A 26,891-nucleotide genomic window follows, 5' to 3' on the forward strand; every position below is an offset into this window, starting at 1 on the left:
AGCACGAATAGCATCGTTTCGTTGACGAAAAATGCTGTCCCATACAGCACCAAGTGACTAAAAAACATCTTTTACACGTCTTTCAGTCAATGGGATTCTAAAAGATGATTATAAGATAACTTTTAGTCAAATGTGTTGTATGAGTTATTATGTAAATCTTGTGGAGCAATATTTTTCCTTGACAGGTAGTATATACTATATACATAAATTCTGATTTTCGTAGTTGCATTGTTTCGGTCTTTTTGCCTGTGTTAAGATCTCTTCTCTCGCAGTGATGTACGCTTTAAGCTCGACCTCGTTTCGGGTAGTGCAGTGTTGTTAACACTTATTGTACAATGTTCGTGACTTGGTAATTTCAAATACTTATTCTTATTATACGTACGTGAAACGTATCGAAAAGGTAATTTGGCGATTGTAATGTAAATCGATCGGAGAAAACCAATCAGCGCCGAATTTTCTCGCAGGTTATTACAGCGTTAATTCTGGTTTATGAAATTAATGCGAGCAATCACATTAGCGTCGGTGAGTTTGGTTTAACATCCGTAGGGACATGGTGATGCGGCTCTTACAAAGCATATACGTAGCTCATTAAATTTACTTATCTATATGCATATACGCATACGAATATAACGTAACATCGTAATACATTCTACATGCACTGCGTTGAATGACAGTAGAGCACTCGGGGAAAATCACTCGTAGGCGTTTCATTGTTTATCCATGCAATTTATGAAATGTTTGTGATAATATACACGCAAGTCACGAATCTGCGTAAAGCACAACAATTATTCATCCGTTATTAGCATTTCGAACAAATTGTATACGATAAGTCTCGTTTTAAGATTTTCTAAATTGTTTCTGTTAAAACGACTTTTTTTTATAGTTAAGCTTGGCTCGATTGAAAAAGCACATTTGTTTGGCTCTAAACACTCTCTGCCAGTCACTACTACTTTCAGTAGAAACTGAATGATTTGCAATTTGGTTCGTAGCGCCTAACCGCCCGCAATATCTCACGATGTCTCATTTATTTTCATGAGAAGCGTCCTATTTTCACTAATGCCATTGAGAATAAGCTCTCGTATCGTAATTGCGTGTGCCAATCGTCGATTGTTTAGCGGGAAGAAGAGAAGTAAGTTAGTTCAATGAAATTCATTCGAGTAATTGCTTTCACTTCTAGAAATCAACAGTAAAGGACAAGGTTTGTTTATAAGAATTTTTTATTTAATAATGTAACTCTAAAAACACTGTTCAATTAATTTCTTTACTTTTTTGGTAGTTCAAAAAATGTACGAAAGTACGTTTTAATTAAAAGTCTCTCCACTCAGTAAAATATCTTTTGATTTAAATTAATATTTTTTTTTAATAATGCTACTTAAATATCTACTTAATGTTTTTAAAGTTTAATTAATATTTAAGGTAAACATGAAGCATATCAGGATCATAATCGGTGGTTATTAAGGTTCTTTGTATACTAAAATAGATTTATTTATGATGAGAAATTATATAAAGTGTATGGTACGTGAAATACAGTTGTTGTGTTTGTGGTACAGTGTAGTAAAGTGACTTGCAGCGATTTTGATCCCGAGATTAGAAACAGAGAGATTCTATTGATTAAAACACTTCGATTGCCAATTTTTAGCAGTAAAATCGATGCAAGCCGATGTACATGGATGCTGCCTAGAAAGTACAAAGTAAAGTTAGCTCAAATATAAACGAATCAATTTCCCCTGCAGTGTACCACTGAAAGTGCAACAGAGTATGGACGTAAGAATTCATGCACTTATCTCAACAATAATAAGAGATGTTTTTTGATACTATATGCTGGAAGCCCTTACCAATTAGTATTTTTAGAGATCTTACAAAAAATTATTATCTGTTATAGTTTCGTTGATAAGTGAATTTTTATGTTTGTTTTTTGGTGCATCTTCAGTAGTTTACACTCTGTATAGCTGATGCCTAATAAATATCGTCACTCATTAGAAACATTAATCCTTGTTTATATTTTAACACTATAATATAAGTTATTTCACCTTCTTCAAAGAAATGCAGTTACTCCGTTTCACCTTATGACTCGGAGCAAAATGGAGTAATCTACTAAATTACAAAGTAGTTGTTATAATTAAAGATTCGCCAGGCTAACTAATAAAATATTAATTGATAAAACTTGTAGAGTGAAATAGACATTTCATTTACAAAGAATTGTAAAAGCACCATAGGATTTATTCTTTTATAAGTATTGCATGTAATTAAAATAGAATATTCCTTCTGAGATATATTTTTTCCACCTTTGCATTTTATTAGAGATAAATAAACAGAACAAATGAAAAATGACAAAAACAAACGTCAACTGCATAGTTAGTTTGTTTCACCACACACCCCACTTTGTCTAGAAACTCTTTCTTCTCAAATATCGTTCCAAAATTATAATTTCATTTAAATTTTTAATTCCAAACATGCAACATGTCAAGAGAAAAACATTATAAAACTATGCAAAATAATATTATATGAAATACTTATTAGTAAAAGTTACTTTGAATTGAAAATAGGTTAATGTTGTATATTACAACAAAGCTCGAGGTGTGTGTATATATAAGTATGATTTTCCAACATCACTACCCAGCCAAGAATGAAAGGAGCATATACAAAATGTCGAGAGTGTTTTCATTAACAAAGTTTGTGTGACACACAATGGATTCCGTTATATTAATTATCAAATATTCTCATTACCTTCCCCGTTTTGCCCTACATTACCCTGTTTATTAAAGCTAAATATATATACTATTCAATTAATACTATTTGATTGAAGATTCATTTAAACGAAAAGGCTTTTTTTCTCAAAAAAATTATTGAAAATCGAAAATAAATCTGTATCAATAGATTTACCAGCGTATTATATTATATCTTGTGTGTAATGGAGCATATGATTTTTTAAGAGCTCCAAGAGAAAAAGTTAAAAAGACTCTAAGCGAATTTTCCATTTATAATTGGAAGCGAAGTTAGCGTTCAGTAATAATTGTCTAGCAGTAATTAGCAATAATTTACAGAAAGAAATGAACGAAATGGCACAATGACCGTACAATTTTCATTTACAGCGTTTCAAACAGGCATGTTTAATATTTTTCAAGTAAATACAAGCTTGGCTAGTGAGAAAGTAAGTATTTTTACTTACCGCAGTGCTGAAGAAACCGCAACAATTCCATTAAGCGCGAGCTAATCTCAGAGTTACGCTTTTATCGAACATTCGGCAGGATCTGCAATTCTAACAATGTAATTTCCAAAGATTCTCGTTATTGCCTTCAAAATAAGGATCGAGAAATACATGTGTTTTAGTGGAAAAAATAAGATATCAATTATTAGAAATATTTTAACTTACAGTTTTTGCAATGGCTCGTGCATTATGCATGGCTCGACTTTTTGGCGAACACAAGACGGTGCTAAAACTTCTCGACCTTAAGAAACTTTGGAAAGTTTGGGATCAGCTTGGGATCAGCCTTAGAGAGGGCGACTCGAGGTGCTTAAGGCAAACACGATAAACCTTTATGCTATTAGATTCTTAAGTAGCAAAGAGAAAAATGAAAATCAATAGAGTACACACAGCTTTCCTCGTCACCCAAGGGGTACTGTGCAGGGACGCGTTCCCATTATTTTACATGGCGGGAATCCCCAGGAGGCCTACACCATGCCACACATGATCTCGTGTGGAAAAAAATAGCATTGCAAATAACAAAAGAAATAATTGTTATTTAGAATCTCGTGGATATGTACAAATCTCGTAAGAAGTTCCTAATGGTCATTTTGGTTTTTGTATTGGAACAACACATAGTTGTATGAAAGGTTCATCAGCGATGTTGGGTTTTATACACGTTTAAATAATATATATATTATTCCTTTTCTTAGGCATTTGTTAGCGCAAAAAAAAAGTCGCGCTTGACGGATACCAAGATCGCTCATGAAAATTTAAATCAAATTTACTTTCTACCTATAGACCTTGAAACCTACAAATCGTGGGTTTGGACTATGATTTATTTCACCTTTATGCCTTATAAATTGAGGGTATAATTCTTTAAGTACAAATTAGCTTAATCTAAAATCACGGAGCTTATACTAAAGGACTACATGTATACCTTTTTTGGATGGATAAGAAATCTCAAAAATGGACACTAACACTTGGACTCTGCTAGTACAAATGTACTGAAAGTAAGATCTTACTTAAGCGAAGTCTCCACTTGTCCGATGACTAATTTGACGGGTTATACGAGGTACGTACGGATCTTCTTACCGGCAACCGGAACTTTTGAACAAACCATGCTGCAGTTGCAGGATCTTTTATACCCTGAAAATTATTGATTTCGGCGCGTCAACGGACTCTGGGCACGTGCGCATCTGTTCATTCTGCGCACGAGCAAACTTTACTTCGTGTAAAGGATAAGCTTGTTTGGTTCCTGCAGGAAATTATATAAATTCAATTGAGTATCATTTCAATTCAAGAACGTTTTAAAATATAAAATAAATAAATTTATAAAAAAACTGTAAAATTATTGCGTTAATTAAATGCATATACCTATTTGATAATAGTACAATCATTTTAATTTTTAAGTTTTAATTTTAATTTTAATTTTAATTAGGAGTAAAACACTAAAATTCATTTAACTATAAGAATTTATCGTTGAATCGTTGTTATAACTCGAAGTCATTAATTTAATTTATAAACCAATCATTTTTCAACACAATTAAATTAAATTTCTATTTAACTCAATTATTTTGTTTAAACAATTTGGCTGTCAGCTGAAGATAACGCCAGTTTTACCTTCTAAAATCTCTAATGGTAAATTAGGGGAAGGTATATTTTAATTTACCCACTGTAGGTAATCTATTTTAACACAAAGCGAAAAAGGAGTTGTTTAATATTGTATACTAAATATTTCACTTACTTTATATCTTCTATAGTTTATTAATTTCTGTTAATTTTGTTACGTTTTAATAATTAGGTAAGGCTGGTAAGGAATATTATATTTGGCTGTGTTTTAGTTAATAAAGCGTCAGATTGCGTTAAGCTAACAGTTGTTGAGTGCTGCGAGCTGCGATGTACGATTTAGAACAACCGTCAGTAGCGCTGACTATCCTCAGCAGAAGTTGCTTAGCAATCTCAACGATTTCCAGTGCTTCCTTCATTCCCACCCATCAACTTTAGCAGTTAAATTGTCCTCATCACTTTCCAATGAACTTAATAATCAATATTTAATTTGATATTATGTTTATTCGTTTTGCCTACACTTGTTATACTTTCCATACTTTTCCTGTTTCTGTCTTTATCCATTGTATAAGTTGACACCGTACGGTTTAAAAGGTGCAAAAATTGTGGCGATTTTCCGCTAAAACCAACAGACCTATTTTACAATCTATTTATTCTATTTGTTTACAAAATATAAAAGAGTTTAGTTGGTTATAGCTGCGATGACTTTTAAATGTCTTAAATCGCTGTAGTTCCAGGTGCCATATATCGCTGATTCAGCAATCGCTGACTTAACACTGTGTCATAGCGTGTGGCGCTGCAGTCCTTAAGAGAAAATTGTCCAGTATCTGTGAAAGATGGAACTAATAAAAGAGCCAATAAAATCCAAGAAGAAAAAGAGGGCAACTGATGAGAGGACAACTATCTACATTTTGATACTCCGTGATCCAATTTTACACATGTTAGTTGAGTTTGGAAAAGGAAAAAAGTTTTATTCCTTTGAGTTTTAAGAAAAGGAGAGGACAGTATAACAAAGTAGACATAGTAGTCACTAATATGAAACGTCGTGAGAAAGGTATTGGACTTGTGGCAGCTTCACAAAGAAGTACGGTGTAGAATATACATTACAAGGGAGATAGCCTGACATTGTGAGTGTTTGAACAGCCATTTTATAATTTCGAAATATTTAGTCGTGCTCATATCGTAGATTTGATATTACGGCTCAGCCGATCATCTCTTCCTTTACCACGAGGAGTTATTTCCTTAATATGTAATAAAAGCTTCGATTTGAATGCCCCTTTAGTAAGAATCAAACTCATTATATGTAATTTCTTGATCTGGTGACAAGAGTGCATTCCGATCTTCTGACTTCTGACTGCAATGGCTTCGAATTACAGTTCCGGACTTCTAGTCTTTGCCAATTTACTACAATACCAAAAAAGTCAAACTTGATCACTCAGGATTCCTTCAAACTTCATCCAATTGAATGCCGATATTTTGTGAATGCTGGTTCCACTTACAAATCCAATTTTAGGCCCGTCAAAATTTGCTCTTGCATTCTCGGGTTTTACGAATCTCATGTTTTCCAGCATAAATAAATATTTAATTTTTTATTTAAATCACCTGGAGCTATTCCAAACAAATTTCGAACATAAACTGCATTTACTATCAGTATTTGCTTTCTTATTACGATTTCTGTTTTTCTCATACTTTATTAATAGATCGGTCATTAATATCACAGGGAAATATAGGGGAATCAGCTTGAATGTATAAAATCTTTCCTTCTTCCTATATTTTTTTAAGAAACTTAATATTATCAGTATAACAGGCAAGGTTGACGAATTTTTTATTATAAGCCAGCATGGCTAATCACATAAATAACTTTCTATTTTTATTCCTGAAACTTCATATTTAGAGATACATTTTAAGATATTATTTTTTTGAGCTCAAAAATTTCCCTTGTCAAAAAGAACATTTACTGAAGAATTATATTTAAAAATAACTTGATGTTTAATATAAATATATATTATATTTTTTATAATTATTAAAGATCTTTTTAAATTTTTTATATAAATGATAAAATTTGTGAATAAAAATATAGATTATATATAAAATATATGTTTCTGATAAAATAAAATAGGAGAGAAAAATGTAGTGGAACAGGAAGAAGGCTTGGCCTAAAAGAAGGGAACCATTATCCAAGTCTTGGTTTAGGTATTCTAAATATAAGTTCAGCCTCTATATTCTGAGTCTTGCTAACCACAGCAGTATTTTCCTCTGTTGCATAGACACTATTTATTTTCTACTTTGGGTATGGCATAGAGCCAAATCTTATACCTAAAAATTCTGGATAAATCACTAATAACAATATATCTATCTAGTACTTTCATAGTTATGTTATTATTACTTGATTGAGCCAAAAGATTGAAAAAGATAGTCTTCCATGTAGTAAACTGTGGTACGTAATGAAATTTGGCAATTTTGGAGTTTCCATTAGCTGGTAACTTTTGTGAATTATAGCTCTATATAAATTGTGTTAAATTTAGTATTATTATTTTAAACTTGTGTATGAATTTTCCAATTGTTTTTTCGTATATTTATTTAAACATGATAATGTTTTATCAAATGCAGATCAACTTTGTGCTGAATAGACAAAAGAATGTCAGAAGTTGATGCTGATGTATCTTTGAATTCTGTAAGGAATAAAGCCAAAAAAAGGGAGCAATGTTGGGGAGACTCAATGCAATCGGAACAGAAGACTGGTGAGCTTAATGAATGCAACCAGATTGAAAATAGGAAAAGAAGGTTAATAATAGTTTTATTACCATTGTTAATGTAAACAAAGTATTACTAGATAATATGGCAATAAAATAATTTTCTAGTGATGGAACTCAATTCTATCCAAAAAATTTAGGGGGCACGGGTTTTGATTACAATCCCCCTAGTACTGAGGGACATGGCCCTGTTTTCTTTACCACCGATAGATACTACCACATCTTGGATAAAAATCATGAAAAACCAGAAATAGGTCTGTATAAATAATTACTGGATGCAAAGATACAATCAAGTCAGAAAAAGTGGTTTTGAGATAATTGAAGTTAAAACCTAGTTCTATCTTGTCTGTTTTATTAAAATGCTATTAAATAGTTGTCAGATATGATTTTGATTATTAAAGTTTAATTAATTGATAAAGAAGACAAGTTTAACAAAAGTTGTTTACAAAACTCATACTAAAAGCTTAATATGACTTATCCCTTGTTTTGCACATAGTGTCTAAATAGAGTACAAAGACTTAATGTAACATGTAATACAATTTTTTACTTTTGTTTGCAGGATATGTTGGCTTAGTTAATCAGGCAATGACATGTTACCTAAATAGTCTTCTCCAAGCATTATTTATGACTCCAGAGTTTAGAAATGCATTGTACAACTGGGAATATGTAGAAGGATCAGAAAAGGATGAAGCAAATAGTATACCTTACCAATTACAAAAGCTATTTCTTAATTTACAGGTAATACATACAATTAAAATAGATGTTACTATTACTAAATTTATTTTTACTTGCATATAGACATCTAGCAAACCTGCAGTAGAAACTACAGCTCTAACAAAAAGTTTTGGATGGGATTCTACAGAAGCATGGCAACAACACGACATACAGGAACTTTGTAGAGTTATGTTTGATGCCCTTGAACAGAAATTTAAAAATACACAGCAAGCAGATTTAATCAATAGGCTTTATGAAGGTACTGTTTACTTTGAGACTTTATAAACAAATTACACATATTTATTGATTTATTACTATTTCCTAAGAAATTAAATTATCTTTTAGGAACAATGATTGACTATGTTAAATGTCTTGAATGTGGTACAGTTAAATCAAGGGAGGATACTTTCCTTGACATTCCTTTACCACTACGTCCATTTGGCAGTACTGTAGCATATAATAGTGTGGTAAGACTTACTAAATTAAATATATTACAAAATTAAATGTTTTATTAATTTAATTTTTTTTTTTCAAAATAGGAATTAGCAATGAATGCATTTGTTCAACCAGAAACCTTAGAAGGAAACAATCAATATCACTGTGAAAAATGTAATAAAAAATGTAACGCGCATAAAGGGCTAAGATTTAGTAAATTTCCTTACCTTCTGACATTACATCTCAAGAGATTCGACTTTGATTATAATACTTTTCACAGAATCAAACTAAATGATAAGTAAGTTTTTGCATTGCAAAAGCTTTAATTACACTGTATTAATTTTCATACAAGGAAGTAATTCTAGGATAATTTTGCATTTACTTTTCCTTTTAGAGTGACATTTCCAGATGTTTTAAATCTAAATTCGTTTATCATACCAGCCAATCAAGAATCCCCTCAGAGCGAAGAAGACATTGGTTTTAGGTTAAAGTGTGATGAAAGTTCAACAACAGACAGTGGTACCTTGGACGACGATTGTCCACCGTGCGACAGCAGCCTTACCAATAGTAATCATTCAACAAATCACGATCCAGATGATGATGAAGGTAACGGTAACGTCGTACCAGACATTTATTGAAACACTTTTCAGAACTGTTAGAAGATATGTATGTCCAACTCCAGGTATAGATATATGCAATGGACCATCAACTTCCAATGGTAGCACTCTTCATCTTGAAAATCATGAGAATGAGAAGGACCAAGGTCAGGACGAGCAGGGCCCATACATATATGAATTGTTCTCCATCATGATCCACAGTGGCAGTGCTAGTGGCGGACATTATTACGCTTATATTAAAGATTTCAGGACACAGGACTGGCTATGCTTCAATGATCAAAGCGTCAGTGAGGTAAATAAGAAGCTTTGTTTCTCTTGGATTCTGTGAATTAATTTTTAGTATTAATTTCTCTTGTGTAATTATAGATAACCCACGATGATATTCAAAAGTCATATGGGGGCGGTCCTACTAGGGCTTATTTTAGTGGTGCTTACAGTACAAGTACAAATGCATATATGCTAATGTATAGACAAATTGATCCAGCTAGAAATGCTCTTCCAATGCAGTCACAAGACTTCCCTCCACATATTCATGTATAAAGTTGCTTCTATTTATTGCAATTTATTTTGCATTATCTAAATAATTGATAAATTTTATTATCATTTCTTCTTTTGCTAACTTTGCAGGAGCTTCTGAAGAAAATTAAAGAAACTGAAGATTTTGACAGGACACGAAAAAAACACATCAAGCTGCCGAAAATGGAAGCATTTTGTTTTCATCCGGTAGAGGAGAAATTAGTTTTCGTGAAATTGTATGCATTGTCAAATGAGACATTAGCTGAAGCCACCGAGGATTTTTACAAAAAATTTAATCTCGAAGATGTCGTAAGCTTGGATCAGTGTCGTTTAGTAAATTTTAGATACAAACAAAATTTAATTGACTGCAGCTACGATGGCATGGAGGATGAAATGGCATGCAGTATCGCTGAAAATGTTGATCATTTTTTGTTGGAAATACGTAGGAAAAATAAGAGCTTCGAGGTTTATCCAGCGGATGGTGTGTACAATTTTTCAAATTCTCGATTGTTAATTTAGATTTAATCAAATTATGCATTTGTAAATATTTGTCAGGTATTGTCAACAGAGTTTTCGTGGTGGATGTTCCTAAAAGGGAGATAGTAAATGGGCCATTAATTGTGCGTGGTACTTTATCGCAAACGGTGAAGGAATATAAAGAGATGTTAGGACAAATAATTAATATGGATCCAAAACAAATGAAATTAGTTTTGCTAAGATACTTATTATTAACAAAAGTAATCGAGTGTAATGAAAATACAGTCGAGTCGGAGTTATTTCATGGTAACAACCTGTTTGTATCAACTATGTACGACACAGACGCTAATAAACCACCGCAAGAATCCACTTTATTTCAAATAGCAAATAGCTTCTCGAACGTGACTTTATGTTATGTGAAATTACCTGTGGTCTATAAAGGTAAGAAAGAAATTTATGTATTACAGATATCTGTAAACCATAGCATGGCTAGTATAATTCTCTCGCTGGATATCGTTTATACTTGCAAAGCCAAAATTTAACTTTCGCTGCAGAAATGTTACTTGATGAGTAGGGAATTAAGTTAGATCCCACTAATATCGCCAAATGTTTGTGTGGATCTTGTAATCAAAGAGTTGAATTTTTACAGAGATCCTAGAAGAATTAAATATCCCGTCTTTAGAAGAGAATTGTAAAGATAGCGAGAGACCAATTAAAAATAGTCCATCCAAATTATGTATGAATGAGTCACACAAAGAAGCACCATTCAAATTTAGCCTTTTACAGGCTAACCAAAATAATGTGACCTCAAATAAGGAAAGTAAGGGTGACGAAGATGCACCTGGCAGAAATTTAAGTCCGCAGTTGGGAGAAGGAGATGAATGGAATACACCGGAGCAAAGTAACAGCGAAGACAGTAGTAGCTTGAACGATAGCGATAAGACGCTAGTTGGAGATGCGCCGGAGGACGAGGATTTCCTTACGTTTCTTTTATCAAGTCCGTCAGAAAACTCGCGAGTTAAAGTCTCCCATAAAATTGTAGTAGAAGATTGGGATGTATGGGACGATGACTCGGAATTATATTTCCACGCCGCTCCTTGCTCGGATCTTAATCAACGGTGTATGTATTGAGCTTTCCTGCCATCACTATGATGCTGGATAAATCACTTCCATAAGGTTGCAGTCTTAATTTCTCTTAATTATTTTCTCTAAGATGCATTGTTTTTACAGTATGCGTTGTAATGGTGGATAAGAAGATGCGGTTAAGTACATTTAAGAAAAAATTGGAGCCTTTGGTTGGAGTGCCTATGGATTATTTCAAAGTTCTAAAGAATTCATCCTTGGTGTATTATGAAGCAGATGAAATAGAGTGCACGAATTTAACGGAAAAGCTGGACTTTGATAAAGGCACAAAAATTACTATAAAGTTAGGTAGAGCTTTACGAAGTGGCGAGTTTAAAGTAAAATTATACCAATTGCTGTTTGAATTCTCGGAGGTTGGTCACAATTGAATAAACTTTAAATTGTATAATTAATATGTATTAATATCAAATTTGTTAACTAGCCCCGCATATCCTTCTTGTGCGACTGGATACTCTCAGAAGGCAAGAACGTTGGTGAGGCCAAAAAGGAAATTTTGGATGAATTAAAACGAAAATACAATGTAGATATACCACACGAGATGTGCCGCTTGATGAGAAAAAGTGGTAAAACACCATCGAAAGTATTTTTGGACGACCAGGAATTCGAGGAGTCCGTATTCGATTTTTCATACGAGATGATTATACAAAAGTTACGCAATAAGGAAGTAATTAGCACTGATTTTGACATGCTTATTTTCGTGAGGAGATGGTGTCCCGCTGAAATGAGTCTTAGTAAATTCCAAGAAATAGCTCTAGATTTTTCATCTAAGGATACGTTAAAAAAGAAAGTAAGATTTATTACCCAGAGTGATAGATAGGTTACAAGTAATTATATATTGATCATTATTTTAGCTAACTCAGTTATCGGGTATACCTGAGGAATTTTTAGAGGTAGCAAAAACAAAGGGCAGTTTTCCGTGCGTTATGTCAGTGTTTACAATCCGAGACGAGCTTAGTTGGGTTAATGCGGAAGAATTTATGCAAGCCAATAGCTCGTGGCTCGAAGATGGTTCAGTTATTTTATACAGGTATGTAGGGTATAATAAAAATTATCAAATAAGTAAAATTTTTCTTTTCGGCTTAAATTATTCATGTATCAATTTGCTAAAGATAGATTTAAGGAAAGCTAATGCTAGACTACTGAATTTAACGTTTGGCATTCTTCCAACTTACGTCCAAGCATTATAACATTGTTAAATTTATACGGTAGATATTTTTAAAAAGCTGAGATAATTTTAAGAAGAAATTATATCGTGCCATTGATAGCTTTTATCTTGCGAAATAACAGAGTTTTTTGTAATTTTTTTGTTGGTTTTCTTAGGGATAAGAGAGAAAAGCCTATGGAGTTGAGTGAAGAAGAGGAAAAAAAAATACTTTTCAAGGAGTGTTCACGTATGAGTGGCCTAGTGCAAGTTTCATCGACGTCAAATTATAGTCCACGGCGTGAAAGGGCGCTAAAAATACATTTGGATACCGAATGATTATCGGTCGGAAGATATATCTATTATTAATCAATAGACGCTAAGTCGGCATGTGTACGGGTACGAGAGAGTTCAGTACAAAATGCGTAAATCAAGTTAAACTGTTGCGTTAAACCGAAGTTATATGACGTTTGGAGTAACATGCCCTACGCACGGCGGCTAGTGAGAGGAACACGACGCGACTGACAGTCGAAACGTGTTCTAAGTTCTACTCATTATTTACCGCAAGCCAGGCGTGTTAAACCATACACCGTGTATTTGCACCTTAAAGATTATACGCATCAAGTGGTCTGTACTGGGAGCTTCCTGAAAACATAACTATTTCTTAACTCTGCACATTACAGATAGATTCCGAGTTTCCACTAACTTGTACATTTTCTTTCATAGGCAATACAGTCCAAATTCTCACAATTAATTATTTTTCTTCATCCCGTATTTAAATTATGTGATTACAAGTAGGCAAAAGTAATGCGATTTTTAATTATTTTCACGATAAATTGTAAAACACCGAAAATATTTATAAATCTTGTGATTTTTCTCTTAATTCGTAGCTTCGTTTGATGTTTGCACAAATGTATTATAAAAACGAAGTAGCGACTCTCGAAAGTATTTTTGGACGGAGCATTGTCGCAAAGACCAGAAAATATAATGAAAATAGAAAAAATTGTTAAAACACAAAACAACGAAAATTAACACGTTTAATACCAATTGAATTTTATTTGTATTTTTGTGCATAATATAATCTGTTTTTTATTTAATTGTTTGATAAAGATAGTGACTTATAACTTAATAAGAGCAACGTCATGATTTATGCCCTTTTATTGTGCTTGAGTAAACATGATGTTTTGCCATTTAAAAGCATACCAAGATAATTTTAAATAATCTTAGTTTCCTGTAGAGTAAAATTCTAGTTCATATTTTCTTAAATTAATCATTCTTTCTTTTTTAGATGATGTAAGCGATCTTTTTTTAAGTAGCAAAATTTTGTTTGATGTATTATACTATAATTGTTATATTATAATACAGAGATATTTTGCATTTATCGTCAGTTGGCATTTTTTTAAATTAATAGAATATTGATAATTGGTACTGAAAGGGTTAAAAGCGCGTTATTGCTTATAATTTTTTAAAAGTATGTAATTATCTTTCTATGAATAATTTTTGGTGCAATTGCCAGCAAAGAAGGTTTTTAACTTAATTTACAATGAGTTATATTTTAATGGCATGCAAGGAACTGATAGCATTTTCAACATAACTTTACCAGTTTTCATTCTCATCACTTTTCACTTGAATGTATTAATTAGAAATAATTGTTGGCTTCTATGTGAAATTGCTTGATAAAGTTTTATGGACAATGTTGTTTGTCTTACTGCATTGTTCATTGTATGAAAACAAAAATTTATCAAAAGAATCTACTGCGATAAAAGCTGTACCTTTGAAGTAAATGTCATTAAAAATGTTATATCACAGTCATTATCATAAGATCTTTTTTTTTTCAAGGAATTTATGTACTAAAAACTTGTATATATTGTAATTTTCGCATAAATATTTTCACTTGAGCTTATTAAAATAAACTATGTAATTTAATAAAAGTGTAATGATTTTTAAAAATATTTTATATTGAGATATCACTGATTTATTTAACATTTTTCATAGCATTCGTTATATTTAATTGAATAAAATTTTTAGTATTGATTATGTTATTGTGTGCTATAGATGTATGTAAATCGCATAATTTAAAGTTTACGGTAAATCATAACATAGATCTCCGCAAAATTTGGTGTTGAGGATTTAACACTGGTCTTTTACGTAATTTTTTCTGCCGAAGTTGAATTCGGTCATAAAGTTGCTATATAATTTGTAGTTTCTAATATATTTGAATTTTTAGCCATGTTTAGACGCAAGATTACGTTTTCTCAACAATCTTAACTATTAAGAGCATTGTTTGTTAGAAGTCCTGCTCTATGCTTTCCTATATAATAGTAGATTAGATATTTATTTTCTTTTATGGTGATAACAGTTTTTTGTGTCGACCGGGTCTTATCACTTTTAAATCATTACTAATGTTTTATAGCTTTAATTTTGGCGCAATTTCTTACCCTTGTAGCGTTAGTAGCGCTAGAACTAAAAATTTAACTATTGTAACACCGCTAACGTCAAATCAACTCGTCAGTCGTCACTCATCAGTTCAAGCAGAGATGGTTCAAGCCTCCAATTCCTTACAATCTACAGGTCTGTTCTTTTTCGCTGTTTGCTGCACTAGTGCAATAAGTTAGAGTGGAGAAAACATGTTTGTCTTATTTCAACTAATTGCATTAGTTCGATAGTGCAGCGAAAAGGAACAAACGGTACATTTCCAATCTCATCAGTCTCTCTCTCTCTCTCTCATCACTTATTAGTGACGTTTTCACTGATACATACTTTGAGTTCTTCGAAAGTATTAATGTGTGGCTTTATTGTTTAAATTTGTTCTATTACTTAAAAGTCGAAACTTAATGGCTTACAGAGGTTTGCAAATGTTCAGCGCCCCTTAAGCAAAGTAAAAATAATAATATTTAAATAATGGATGTTGACACGGGTAGTGACAATACTTCGATAGATGATAAAATAGATGATTTTTGTGAGAACCCAACTAGGGATGCATTAACTGAAGGTCTTATGAGTTTACTGAAACCAACTGTTGACCAATTAGATGAACGAATTCGTGCTACAAGGTAATAATGAAAAATAACCTATTAACTTGTATGTATGCCTAACGTAATTGTCATTGACAAAAATAAGTTTAAATTTTTTATTGAATTAAATAAACATTAAAAATTAGCTTCTTAATGATTCAGTTTTTCTTTTTATATCATACAGAATTTGTCAAATAGAATTAAAACAGCGTATTGAATCATTGACAGAAGAGCTGACAGGGATTAGCAATTTGCTACATTTTCAGCAATTTGACACTGAATCTTATGTGAAGAAATTGATTAATGCTAAGCATAAAATTACGATAGTGAGCAATATTCTGCAAGCTACACAAGAGCGTTTGAATAGACTTCATCAGACAGTAGAGAAGAATACTGTAAAGAGGAAAGCTTTATTGGACCATGGTGCTTCATACAATGCTGTGAATACCCCAAATAAGGAAGAGCCAGCTAATACTGAGACAGTAGGCTCTTTTCCAAAAGAGCATAACCAATAACCTGTTTATATATAACACTGACTATTATTTTAAAGCATTTAGTCTTTACGTCTTAAAATTATGGAAACTCCAATGTTTCATTTATCATACGATGAGACATCATTGGTATATGAACCTGCAGAAGATTCTTTTCTCTTAATTGATGCCTTAGAAGCTGATTTAGAAACCCTGAAAGCAATAAAGCCATTGATTTGTCTAGAGCTAGGCAGTGGTACTGGCATTGTAATTACTGCTTTAGCCAAAGCTTTGAAGAAAGTGAGGCAGTCGCATTATCTTGCAGTGGACTTAAATCCATTGGCATGCAGGGTCACAAAAAGGATAAGTAAGGAGAATTGTGTGGATGTTGATGCGATCCAAATGGATTTGTCATCTTGTATTCAATCAAGAAATATAATTGATATTGTAGTTTTTAATCCACCATACGTAGTAACATCGTCGTCTGAAGTAACTGATGTAAATTCAATTTATAAAGCATGGGCAGGTGGTAAACATGGCAGAGAAGTAATGGAACGAGTTTTTAAAAATATCCCTCAGCTTCTCTCAGATTCAGGCATATTTTATCTACTTGTAATTAAAGAGAATGAACCTGAGCAAATAATAGAAACTTTTCGAAAGCTTAACATGAAGGGTGATATCATTTTGGAGAGAAAAATAAGAGGAGAACATCTTTATGTGTTACGGTTTAGAAAAAAATAATATAATGAAGAAATATTGATTCATGTTCAAGAATAAAATTTTGAAATAATAAAACTTATGCCCTTTGTTATGGATATTATTGCTGTTCTTATTTAGGTAGTTATCCCAAGTTTTTTCTCTAATTCAAGATACTCCTAATGCATTCTATAAAATGTATACTTGTTTATGTTGAGCAGTATTATTATGCTTCATCATTTTGCCTACTGATTATTATAATGTAATTACAAACTTAAGTATTAAATATACTACTATATTACACATTTAAGTATTCCGCAAAAACAGATTAGCAATATCTTTCATAAAAATTAAATTAACCGAACGAATAGTGAAAAATAAATATATCTAATTTCAGATTGTAACCAAAAAGAGTATTTATGGTAAATTTTTGACATACGTCCTGTAACGTTTTATGGAAAACTATACTATGCGTAACTGTTATAAGAAAGAGAATAATTTCTAATCAACGTAAATTAAGAATAAGAGCTTGTTACACAGGATGAAAATGGCGATCCAGTTTGAAGAGGACTTTTATCATCATCGTTATAGACTGGTATAATTGTTCCAGAAGATTTTTAATGTGTCTAAGAGTTTTCACCTTTCATTCTGTAAATCCTCTGAAGTTTAAGGTACAAACCCGCCGTACTTACAGTTGTTAAAACTAGAACGCTTAATATAAAAGAGAACGCGATATAGAAGCCACTATTGCTCATGCAAACATTTGCTGTTTTCGTGACTTCTTGAATGGCTGTCTCTTCCATGTTCTCCAAAAGTTGGCTACTAGATGCGCTCAAGTCGTCCAACATAATGACTTTGAAGCCACGTCGAACGCGAATTGGATCCGAAAGCATTGGCTTGATAGTTGAATTGTAGCTGTAAGATACCGATCGGCGTCGTCTTCCTGGTTCAATTTGCTACAAAACAGAAACAGTGAAATTTATTTATTTGCCTTAAGCACGATCAGAAGCAAATATTCGCAACAAAAAGAATCCTACCTGATTCGCTTCTGGACAAGGCTCGCAATCCGTCTTACAAAGCTCGACATTACATTCGATAAAAAGATCCATTACATCGGGGAATTTAAATGCTTGAAAGAATGCGTATGCGATTATGGAAGCTCCACTGTTACCAGTTTCATTAGTCTTTTGGAAAGCACCGAATAGCTTCGGTTTCAAGATACAGCCGCGCTCATCGGTTAATTGAACTAAATTCGTCGATGAGTCGTCTCTTGCAACGCAATCTCGAACCTATGAAAGAGCAAGAGATAAATTACTATTAAAATTACGTCGATTCAGCTTGATCGCTTCAATTAATTTATATCCTTATTGCATTATATACCTGCAAATCAAAACCGGGATCTCCTTCGACGGAAACGACCAGTGTCATCGTTTCACCGATCTTCACGAGTCCATCTGCAGCTGGAGCGAAAGGACCCTTACCGATCTGTATATCTAATTTGGCGGTTGCTGTGTCACCGCTGAACGTCACGATTTCTTGATTCAACATATCCACCGACAGACTGACGGACAATGCTTTATTGATATTGCCCTCCCATAAACAACGCACCCTACGAACTGTATCCCAAACCTCCTGAATACCTGGCTCGTTCTGCAAAGTTTCATTCGAGATATCAGTTGGTTTCACGTTAGCGAGAAAAAAGTGTTTAAAAACGTAAAAACTTGTACCTGCAGCACCAAGACATTTTCCAGGTAAGCCTGACCAGCCTCTCCCTCAAAATCATTGATAAATTGCGTTCCACAAGAATCCAGACTTACCGTGAAGGAATATTGCGTTTTTCCCGAATTTTGTTCGACGTACCTGCAGTCTGGATTCATAAAATATCCCTGGAAAGCACCGTTAATGAATGCCGGAAGTCGTGTAAAATTTTATAAGATATCGCAATACCTTTGAGTAAATAACTCCGTCGAATGCCCGATTAAATTCTATATTAATCGTCATCATGGTCTTGCTGCACTCAACGTCGATACTGTGGATATGAGGAGGATGTTTCAGATCATCATCACTGCCGTCCGGAGAACCTGGCGTTTCCGGTGATTTCGGTGGCTCCTGTGGCCCCGGAGCTACCTCGGCTCCACCACCGATCGTCGTTTCTGCTGGTCCAAGGTCAAACAGTTAAAGAAAACGACATTTTAAAAAACATAGAATAGATCTTACCAGCTCCGGTGCTGACGGAACCTGTGGTATCAGAAGCGCTGGTTTCATTGCTATCATCACCGGGAGGGGACGAAGGAGGGGCTGGAGTACCTGACGTAGCGGGACCGGCAGGCAAGGTAAAAGGAGGGGAGGTGTCTGGACTGGGCTCATATCCGCCGTTGGGTTGATTTCCAGTGGCATTTTCATCGTAGCCATTTCCGCCAGCTGGGGGCGTAGGGAATCCTGGCGTAGGACGAACGGCAGGATAACCATTGGTGAATCCTGACGGAGCAGGATATCCATTCGACGGAGATGGGTATCCTACTGGTGGGAAAGAAGCTCCGTCTGGATAGGAGGCGGCTGGTGGAGGTGATGGCGGTGTAGGAACGGGAGGATTGTAAGAAGATGGCGGTAAATAGGTGGAAGAGGGCTGTTGAACTCCCGAAGGATATCCAACATTCGGTGGGGTGTACAGGGTCGAAGGTTTCTCAAATGGATAACCGTTGTTGGTCACCTCGTTCTGATTTGGCGACGCATAGTTTGGATTCGATCCCGAAGAACCTCCAGGGGGACCGAATGGCCGTGGCTTCTCCGGTGGTCTCTGTGTACTGTACGGTGGTAAATACGCCTTGGAATCAGCTTGCTGGCGTACTGGAACGAGAATAAATTTCTAAAGTAAAGCATAACGGAGCATGACTATACTTTAAAATTAGTATAGAGTGTACGATATGAAAAGCTGTACTTTTACGGGCAGTCCCCTGTCTCGTGTAAATTCCCTGGATCCATTCTAAAATATTTTGCGCCATCAGATCCGCGGTCGATGGTGAGGACTGAGCCGTGTTTCGTTGGGTTCTCGAAGAGGCTGATAAGTTCGAAGAGTCAGTTATTAATTGGACTTGCGTTTTATGAGAATTATTCCCTTACCGACTCGAGGTCGTGGCTCCACTGGTTGTCGCTGCAGTCCAAATGTAAGCGTTATTGGAACAGCCAGGACTATTATGGCGAATGCCACTGACGCTCCCAGCACCGAATGTTTCATCGCTGAAAAACGCGAAAAGAATGAAAGTTGTGACATCTCGATGAAAAAGGGGAAAGCACGAGTGCAGCAGCTCCTGTCAACGTGATTAACTCTAGATATTTCTTAAGAGTCCGGGTCCCAGGTGCGAATTTAACAAATTTCTTTGTTTCGCTTGCTATTACAACGTAGCACGTATATATAGCTATGTACTCTTTGGTTGCGATACGCTTGCGGGATGACCTTAACCTCCTTCGTCCAAACGTGCAATACTTTTTATTTTTCAAACGCGCGTAATTAATTGGATTCTCTATTGCTGTAATTGGCGGTAATCTTCATAGGTGGAAATTCATCGATAGCGGAGAGATAGAATTGTAGGAAAAGCAGCAGCCACATGCGCCATATATATTCTCATTTCAGAAATTTCACAGGGTGTCCAAGCGTGAATTTTCTCGTCATTATCCATTCTTACTTCGTTAGCCTCGAAACGCGCGCTGGCAATATAAATATATATATATATATATATATATGTAGGCGTACTTGCAAGCCAGAAAAAATGATTAATCGATCTGCGTTACTCCGATGTCAATATAGGAACGAATAAAGAAATGTCTTTCTCTTTGGCTTTTCGTCATTTGTCCCCTCCTTTTTCAGAGTACCTTATTGTGTCTCAGCTTATAAGCTCTTCGAGAGTAGAAAGCGTTCGTTATGTCGACTCTATAAAGACGTTGGCAACTTTTGACATCTTACGTCACTCATTTCCAACAACAGCAGCAGCAGCAGCAGCATCCTCTTCGCGAGTCGCGGTGTTGGGAATAGATATAGAATAGGACACCGATGTGTAAACGCAGCGTTACAATGCTCCCGTGCCAGTAGATTTCACTTCAAGGTCTGGGCTTCTCCCTGTGTGTGCACGTACGCGTGCATGTGCGCGAGAACGAGCGCGAGAGTGAACGAGCGAAATTGCTCGCGAGCGTTCGCACTTCGCAGTAATCGCGGAAGAACGGAAGGAACCCGACGGATTCGAGAATTCACACTGTGTACTCGCAAATCCGCGATTAATAAGGCGCCGATCTTTGAGAATGAAGCAACCGTTTCCAATTGTACGGGGCAATATAATTCCTATATATATATATATATATATATATATAAATAGATCATTTATTCCTCCACGCAAAAATTGATATATTGAATGATGAGAGCACGCGTGAGACGAGTCGATTAATCGGTCCGAGTGAAGAAATCGATTTCCTCCGATGCAATTTGGAGGAAGAGGTGATTTTCCCATGGCCTATTTTGTATTCAGCAATTGCTAAACTTTCCTTTATATATACTTGGAGAAATATCTCTCTACATATATCTATATATATATATATATATATATTCTTTGTAACATGTGCTACTATTGCGGAAAAAGTCTCTCAAGATGCGTGAGATTCGAGACATTACGGTTATAGTATGTCCGGAGAATTACGCGATATGGATATGAAAATTGCGAAAAATATATTGCGAAGAAAGGAGGGAGGGGGAAGGGGAGGGGGGTCGTCTAATTGATAAAACGTATAGGTTGATTAATGGAAATAGGGAATGTGGCGGGCGACGAGGTAGGTGGCAATGTAAAAGCAAAGAAAGTTTCCAGGCAATTGATTACTGCGCGGAAGAAGAAGAAGGTACGAGCTGATTTAAAGTCACCGCGAAAGATCGTAGCGTACGCGGTCTCTCGAGATACTGGAACCGCGAGCGAGCGAGTGCGCGCGCGCGCACGCGCGAGAAGCACTCTTTCAAGCTGCAACAGGGTTCGAAAGATCAACGACGGAATCGTGCTCCACCGAGGTGAAAGGTGAAAGTCGCCAAGACGATTGCTGGTCGACCACTACTCGCTTAGTTTTAGCTTGCATGCCTGCCTATTTGTCTACCCGTCTATCCGTCCGTCCATTCGCTTTATTTACAGCAATTAAACGCCCTATTTATCCGCTAAAAAATCTCCAACACTTCCGTCCACGATTTCTTATTTACATATATATAAACCATTCACATTGTGCAAAGAGGATAATAAGAAGCCAGGCTCTCGTGCATGGAATTAACGTGCTCGACCAATATGGCGAATTGAATTAATGTGCTGCTACTAATTACGCGCTAATAACTGTAACGCGCCCTCGTATACAAACTTTCCTCGAGTCCTTGCGACACGCCCGTGTTAAAATATGATATACTAATAATCATAATGATGATGATAATTTGAAGTTAAGAAAATGGTATTGTTAACCGTGAAGGTGTCAACGCGGAGGTTTGGGAGGATGGCAGAGCTAGTGTACGACGAATGCAAGCTGAATTTCTACCAGCGCTATATAGAGATAATAAAAAATGCTCTTTCAAAGCCAAACCACAATTACGTATTCCATGTGTATACATTAGGTACGCGTGATTATATTTTGGTTCAAATTGACTGTAGCAGAGCAGTCTCTGGAAATTCTATCTACACCTCAAGCTACATTTCAAGTTATGCTAGATTATCGCGCAAATATAACTGTAACGTGCCCTCATATATAAACTTTCCTCAGGATCTTGCGAAACGCTCCTATTAAAGTATTATACTGATAATCATAATGATAATGGTAATCCGACGTTAACGCTAAACCCATTATTGAGCGGTTAAACGAACCTTTTTAAATGTAAATGCAAGTGTATATAAATTTGCCTTTAGAATTAGTCTTAAGAGAATCATATCGTTACCCACGACGATGCCGAAGCATATAGGATTAAGAGGATAGCAAAGTGCAAGAATGGAAGTTGAGAGATTCTTATAACAACTTCAATAATAAAAATACCCATCACCTACACCTCCAACGACATTTCAAGTTATGCTGTGCAAATATAACTGTAAAGTGCCCTCGTATATAAACTTTCCTCGGGATCTTGCGAAACGCTCCTATTAAAGTATTATACTAATATAATAATCATAATGATAATGGTAATTTGAAGTTAAGAAAATCATATTGTTCTCGCGACGGTGTCAAAGCTAAGAATTTTGAGGATGTCGGAGTGTAGAAGGAATAGGAGCCGAGTTTCTAGCAGCACTAGCATAAAAAAAATACCCTTCGTCTACACCTCCAACGATATTCCGAGCTACGCTATTATCGCGCAAATTCGTCAAGTTGCTCGTTTCCATTCCTCACCGTACATGGCTATTTGCGGTTTGCGATTGGCCAATTGTGGCCTGCACTTGAGATGTTGCGGCTTTCGTTGGCCGCTCTGCTCGCAAAATCACTCCGACGACGCTTCGAAAAACTCTTCAACAATGAAACGCAGACTTGTATTCGTTTGTTCAACCAGTTTCGCCACAAGGAGCCTCTCAATCGTTGTATATCTGGGTTATGCTAATCCATCTTAGTGTGGTACTCGTCGTCACTTTTTTTTTGTTCATGCTTGAAAGTGAGATTGAAATGAGGATCGTATGGTTTTCCTAAACGTGTATATATATATGTATGTATATATTCACATCGGCAAAAGCGGGAATCGAGCAGAGAAACCTGTTACATCGCGAATGGGTCTGGGTTACGGGGACATCGGTTTCCATATACGAAGGGAGATTCCTGCTAGCTCGGCCAATCGCTCGCGAAAAACTCTGAATTCCTCGCGAATCCTGTTAATCGTGTCAAATGTCACCAAGCGACTCCCCCCCCCCCCCCCTCTCTCTCCCGTATACTTTTTCCCTCAGCGACTTTTACCATCATTCGTACATTTATATATATATATATATATATATATATATATATATATATATATATGTACATGCACTCCACCGCCAATCAACGAAGAAAATTCAATCGATCAAGAATGTTGCCAATACTTTAACTGTCAACCACTGATCAATCTTGTCAGGATTCACGCTACCAAATTACGTATAATAAGCATTATTTATTCACGCGCAAAATAATGTTTTGAAACCTCTTCATTGGCATTTAAGATTTCCTCATATATGCATTGAATGTTTGTAGCCAAAGCGACACTCGCCGTTTTCTCTCTCTCTCTCTCTCTCTCTCTCTCTCTCTCTACTCTCACTAAATTGTAATCCTTCAGGAAGGATAAAAAACGCACAGTACCGAGAGTTAAATCCGCAATTGGCGAAAGAACATTAAGCGCATTAGCAATTTTTCCTAGAGAGTGTCATCTACCTCTACATAAACTACCGAGGATTGCGAGAAAAATACGGATAAAGACGCCTCTTTGCAAAACTTCCTTCGTAAACTTAATTGACCGATGAGTTACGGCCACGTGCAGTTTTAAGCAAAAATACCGGACGAACACTCGATTATCCAAATTATCCTACAGGCTGCTCGCACTAATTTTATTGAGACTCGTAAAACTGGAAACTATACTTAATCGTCGCGAGAGCACATGCGAATGTTTCCTGGTTAGTGGGCAAAATGGTGAGAAAGAAAAAAAAATAGAAAAAACTTACCGATTTTCCTTGAAATCCTGTCCTAGGGAGAAACTGATGTACAGCCGAGGCGATTTTCCCCTCGTGTGTTTTGCCCAAGGATTTCCGTAGTACCGTTGTACGCGCGCTTATGAGAAAGGTGAGAGTGAATAGCTGGGAGCATCTTCATTGAAGCTTTATATAGGTATTGTGTACCCCCTTACCTTACTGAAGACGCTCTGTAGAAAGACCCTACCATCGCCATGCTCTTGCCATAATTGAAAAACTGACAAATATTTTATCCTTTTAATCAAAAATTTGCAATAAACTTTAAACTAACAAATAAACGCTTGAGATACTGGCCAAATATTACACTACGGAAATAATGAGGAAAATTTGATGAGAGGACAAATCTGACAAGTGTGAATTCTGTTTTATAGAGTTAAAAGCCACTCTGAAATTTGTACGTTTTGCTGAAAGCTTAAAAATCTACGAGAGGAAATAAAAATGTGAAGGAGTCGTACGAAAGCAAATAATCGCTCGATTGCTGCTGTTCATTTGTTCTTCTCTCTACAACGAAGCTTTGGATTAAGCCGTGTTATGCAAAAGACTCATAAAAAGAATATTCGTAATTAATCAAAATGTATGGTTAGTTTCTTACAGCTCGATGATGGCACAGCCAAGAGTACTTTACGACTGTATTCGCCGCGTGCTGTCACTTTCTCGCGGTGGTATACTACTACCTACTTGTAGAATTAACAGTAGGCAGAAGAGTCTATAGATACACACTGTGTCGAAAAATGAAAATCAAATTCGAAATGGCACAGCTTGGATTGCGCGGTATTTTTATTACGAATCTACGAATTAATATCGATATTGGAGATAATTTCCTCGATCCAGCAATCGCGTGGTATTATTATTGTGCACATATATGTATATATAGTTTTGTACTTGCCTCGAAGACGAATAATCATTCGTTAAGATAATAGAGACAAAGCTGATGCAAGAGAACACTCATATTTTCCCATATATTATACCACCAAGAGTCTCTCGTCTCGTCGAATTATCTGTATGGATGCTCTCTCATTTTTATCCTTTCAATCGTCATCGTTTGGCTGATGGCACACGAATTAGCAACGTAGTAGTGGATGTAAATGTAAGTGTGGCTCAAGCACACGAAAAAGGAGCCTTCATTTACACCGTTTTTTCGTGTTCTTTGAATTATCTTTACGTCTACGTTCATTGCGTAGCTTCGTACGTCTTTCGTCAGCCTAACGATGAGCTTTGTTCTGATATAGCAATGACAAAGCGTCTCCTATATAATGATTTATATAGAATGAAACACTTAAGACACCAAAGAAGTATAAAATATAAAAATTTATTAACCTCCGTAACTATAAGAATTATACCAATTTTTGTATGTCATTTCTAAATTCAAATACAAAGCAATTTCCAAAAGGCTATATAAAAAAATGATATCTGTTTTATAGTGAAAACAATAAATGGTCTTGTACGTTTTGCTCCGAGGAACTTGATTATCTCCCCCTTTATATTATTGCAATTTTCAAGACACGCGAAAACTAAGCATTGATTGCACACCACAAGTTTTCATGTATCTTGAATTACCTTTACATTTACATTTATTATACGTCGCTAATTCGTCTGTCATCAGCCTGGCGTTGAGCTTTGTTCTGATGTAGCAATGGCAAAGCATCTGGCATAATAATGCATAGAGTGAGACACTTAAGAGGCCCTAGAGGTAAAATATAAAAATTCGTTAACCTCTGTAACTATAAAAGAAATATAAATCTTTTTATATGAGATTTCCAAATCAGATACAAAGTAGTTTCCAAAAGGTTGAATAGAAAATTGATATATCTGTCTCATATAGTTAAGAAAATAAACAATCTAGTATGTCCTGCTCGGAAGAACTTGATTATCTCACCCTGTATACTATTGCAATTTTCGGGACACACGAAAACTAATCATTGATTGCGCAGCACAAATTTTCATGCAACTTGAATCACGTTTACGTTTCCTACGTCGATAATTCGTCTGTCATAACCCTAACGATGAGCTCTACTCTAATACAGGAACGACAAGGCGTCTACTGTAATGGTATATATTATTGCAATTGTCAGATTCTCTCTCATACAAACAAGGCAGTACCTGAGTAGGATTATCGAGTCGTAGGACAAATTACGCTAACTCAAACTCGTAGCTGGGGCACACACGTGGGGCCATCTCTTCAGGAAGCTGCGTGCGAGCGTGTGTCGAGTAGGTGTGTGAGAATAGTAAATGTTACGCAAACAGCTCTCCTCCTGTAGACAAAGCATGTATGAGACACGAGTTCGGGCGATAGAAAGCTATCTGTATACTGAGACACATAATTACAATACAAGCAACTTGCTTTCTTTCACCTGTGAACCTAATGTTATTTTATTATTAATAAGTAAAAGCCTGTATACTATATATATACACTAGTTCACTAATACTACGGTATGCTATAATATAATACATCTAAAATTACC

At 35.3% G+C, this 26,891-nt stretch overlaps 5 protein-coding genes across 12 annotated transcripts in view; 3 read left to right on the top strand and 2 right to left on the bottom strand.

The window, feature by feature from the left end:
- The window catches only part of LOC136773039 (serine proteinase stubble-like), a 71,379-nt gene extending 68,191 nt beyond the window's left edge, over window positions 1-3,188 (bottom strand). The window contains exon 1 of the mRNA XM_066726377.1: window positions 3,170-3,188. The gene's annotated coding sequence lies outside the window, so the exon portion shown is untranslated. The remainder of the gene's footprint in view (window positions 1-3,169) is intronic.
- Window positions 3,189-5,687: 2,499 nt separating this feature from the next.
- Usp47 (ubiquitin specific protease 47) lies at window positions 5,688-14,475 on the top strand. Its single transcript, XM_066726071.1, has 17 exons — window positions 5,688-5,880; window positions 7,364-7,537; window positions 7,615-7,760; window positions 8,066-8,244; window positions 8,305-8,479; window positions 8,566-8,687; window positions 8,760-8,953; window positions 9,050-9,261; window positions 9,338-9,564; window positions 9,639-9,806; window positions 9,900-10,269; window positions 10,344-10,706; window positions 10,915-11,385; window positions 11,496-11,761; window positions 11,830-12,195; window positions 12,260-12,435; window positions 12,729-14,475. Exons 2-17 carry the CDS (start codon window positions 7,392-7,394, stop codon window positions 12,886-12,888), a joined length of 3,741 nt encoding a protein of 1,246 aa, XP_066582168.1. The 5' UTR covers window positions 5,688-5,880; window positions 7,364-7,391; the 3' UTR covers window positions 12,889-14,475.
- Window positions 14,476-15,042: 567 nt separating this feature from the next.
- On the top strand, window positions 15,043-16,078 carry Snapin (SNAP associated protein). 3 transcript variants are annotated; one of them, XM_066726101.1, is made up of 3 exons: window positions 15,043-15,236; window positions 15,395-15,602; window positions 15,748-16,078. In XM_066726101.1, exons 2-3 carry the CDS (start codon window positions 15,451-15,453, stop codon window positions 16,076-16,078), a joined length of 483 nt encoding a protein of 160 aa, XP_066582198.1. In that variant the 5' UTR covers window positions 15,043-15,236; window positions 15,395-15,450. The 3 variants fall into 3 exon arrangements, with proteins under 3 accessions (XP_066582198.1, XP_066582197.1, XP_066582199.1); XM_066726102.1 differs by having other exon boundaries at window positions 15,093-15,120; XM_066726100.1 differs by having other exon boundaries at window positions 15,045-15,602.
- A 60-nt stretch (window positions 16,079-16,138) lies between these two features.
- On the top strand, window positions 16,139-16,848 carry HemK2 (HemK methyltransferase 2). Its single transcript, XM_066726099.1, has one exon. It carries the CDS (start codon window positions 16,139-16,141, stop codon window positions 16,772-16,774), a length of 636 nt encoding a protein of 211 aa, XP_066582196.1. The 3' UTR covers window positions 16,775-16,848.
- Window positions 16,849-16,998: 150 nt separating this feature from the next.
- On the bottom strand, window positions 16,999-26,437 carry LOC136772866 (uncharacterized). Of its 6 annotated transcripts, none has more exons than XM_066726076.1 (13): window positions 26,306-26,437; window positions 25,993-26,113; window positions 25,316-25,475; window positions 24,585-24,646; window positions 24,403-24,508; window positions 19,850-19,966; window positions 19,668-19,787; window positions 18,947-19,576; window positions 18,677-18,885; window positions 18,457-18,615; window positions 18,110-18,379; window positions 17,767-18,018; window positions 16,999-17,685 (listed from the first exon to the last, which is right to left on the bottom strand). In XM_066726076.1, the coding sequence occupies exons 6-13, from the start codon at window positions 19,962-19,964 to the stop codon at window positions 17,356-17,358; spliced, it is 2,085 nt and encodes a 694-aa protein (XP_066582173.1). In that variant the 5' UTR covers window positions 19,965-19,966; window positions 24,403-24,508; window positions 24,585-24,646; window positions 25,316-25,475; window positions 25,993-26,113; window positions 26,306-26,437; the 3' UTR covers window positions 16,999-17,355. The 6 variants fall into 6 exon arrangements, with proteins under 6 accessions (XP_066582173.1, XP_066582171.1, XP_066582174.1 ...); XM_066726074.1 differs by having other exon boundaries at window positions 25,987-26,113; XM_066726077.1 differs by lacking the exons at window positions 25,316-25,475; window positions 25,993-26,113; window positions 26,306-26,437 and adding an exon at window positions 25,022-25,072.
- Window positions 26,438-26,891: the final 454 nt, after the last annotated feature.

The sequence above is a fragment of the Prorops nasuta genome, unplaced genomic scaffold (assembly GCF_024137725.1).
Source record: "Prorops nasuta isolate Cenicafe-Biocafe unplaced genomic scaffold, Cenicafe_Pnas_1.2 PNAS00004, whole genome shotgun sequence".
NCBI classification, from domain to species: domain Eukaryota; kingdom Metazoa; phylum Arthropoda; class Insecta; order Hymenoptera; family Bethylidae; genus Prorops; species Prorops nasuta.

Bases quoted from the DNA above. Each gene is read 5' to 3' on its own strand.
- Snapin (XM_066726101.1), top strand. From the start codon at position 15,451: ATGGATGTTGACACGGGTAGTGACAATACTTCGATAGATGATAAAATA. The intron at 15,603-15,747 runs GTAATAATGAAA...TATATCATACAG, and splicing joins GAACGAATTCGTGCTACAAG to AATTTGTCAAATAGAATTAA.
- HemK2 (XM_066726099.1), top strand. From the start codon at position 16,139: ATGGAAACTCCAATGTTTCATTTATCATACGATGAGACATCATTGGTA.
- LOC136772866 (XM_066726072.1), bottom strand. From the start codon at position 20,000: ATGTCACAACTTTCATTCTTTTCGCGTTTTTCAGCGATGAAACATTCG. The intron at 18,616-18,676 runs GTATTGCGATAT...GGTGCTTTCCAG, and splicing joins ACGGAGTTATTTACTCAAAG to GGATATTTTATGAATCCAGA. The intron at 18,019-18,109 runs GTATATAATGCA...GCTCTTTCATAG, and splicing joins ATCCCGGTTTTGATTTGCAG to GTTCGAGATTGCGTTGCAAG.
- Usp47 (XM_066726071.1), top strand. From the start codon at position 7,392: ATGTCAGAAGTTGATGCTGATGTATCTTTGAATTCTGTAAGGAATAAA. The intron at 9,807-9,899 runs GTATAAAGTTGC...CTAACTTTGCAG, and splicing joins ACTTCCCTCCACATATTCAT to GAGCTTCTGAAGAAAATTAA. The intron at 10,707-10,914 runs GTAAGAAAGAAA...GAATTTTTACAG, and splicing joins ATTACCTGTGGTCTATAAAG to AGATCCTAGAAGAATTAAAT.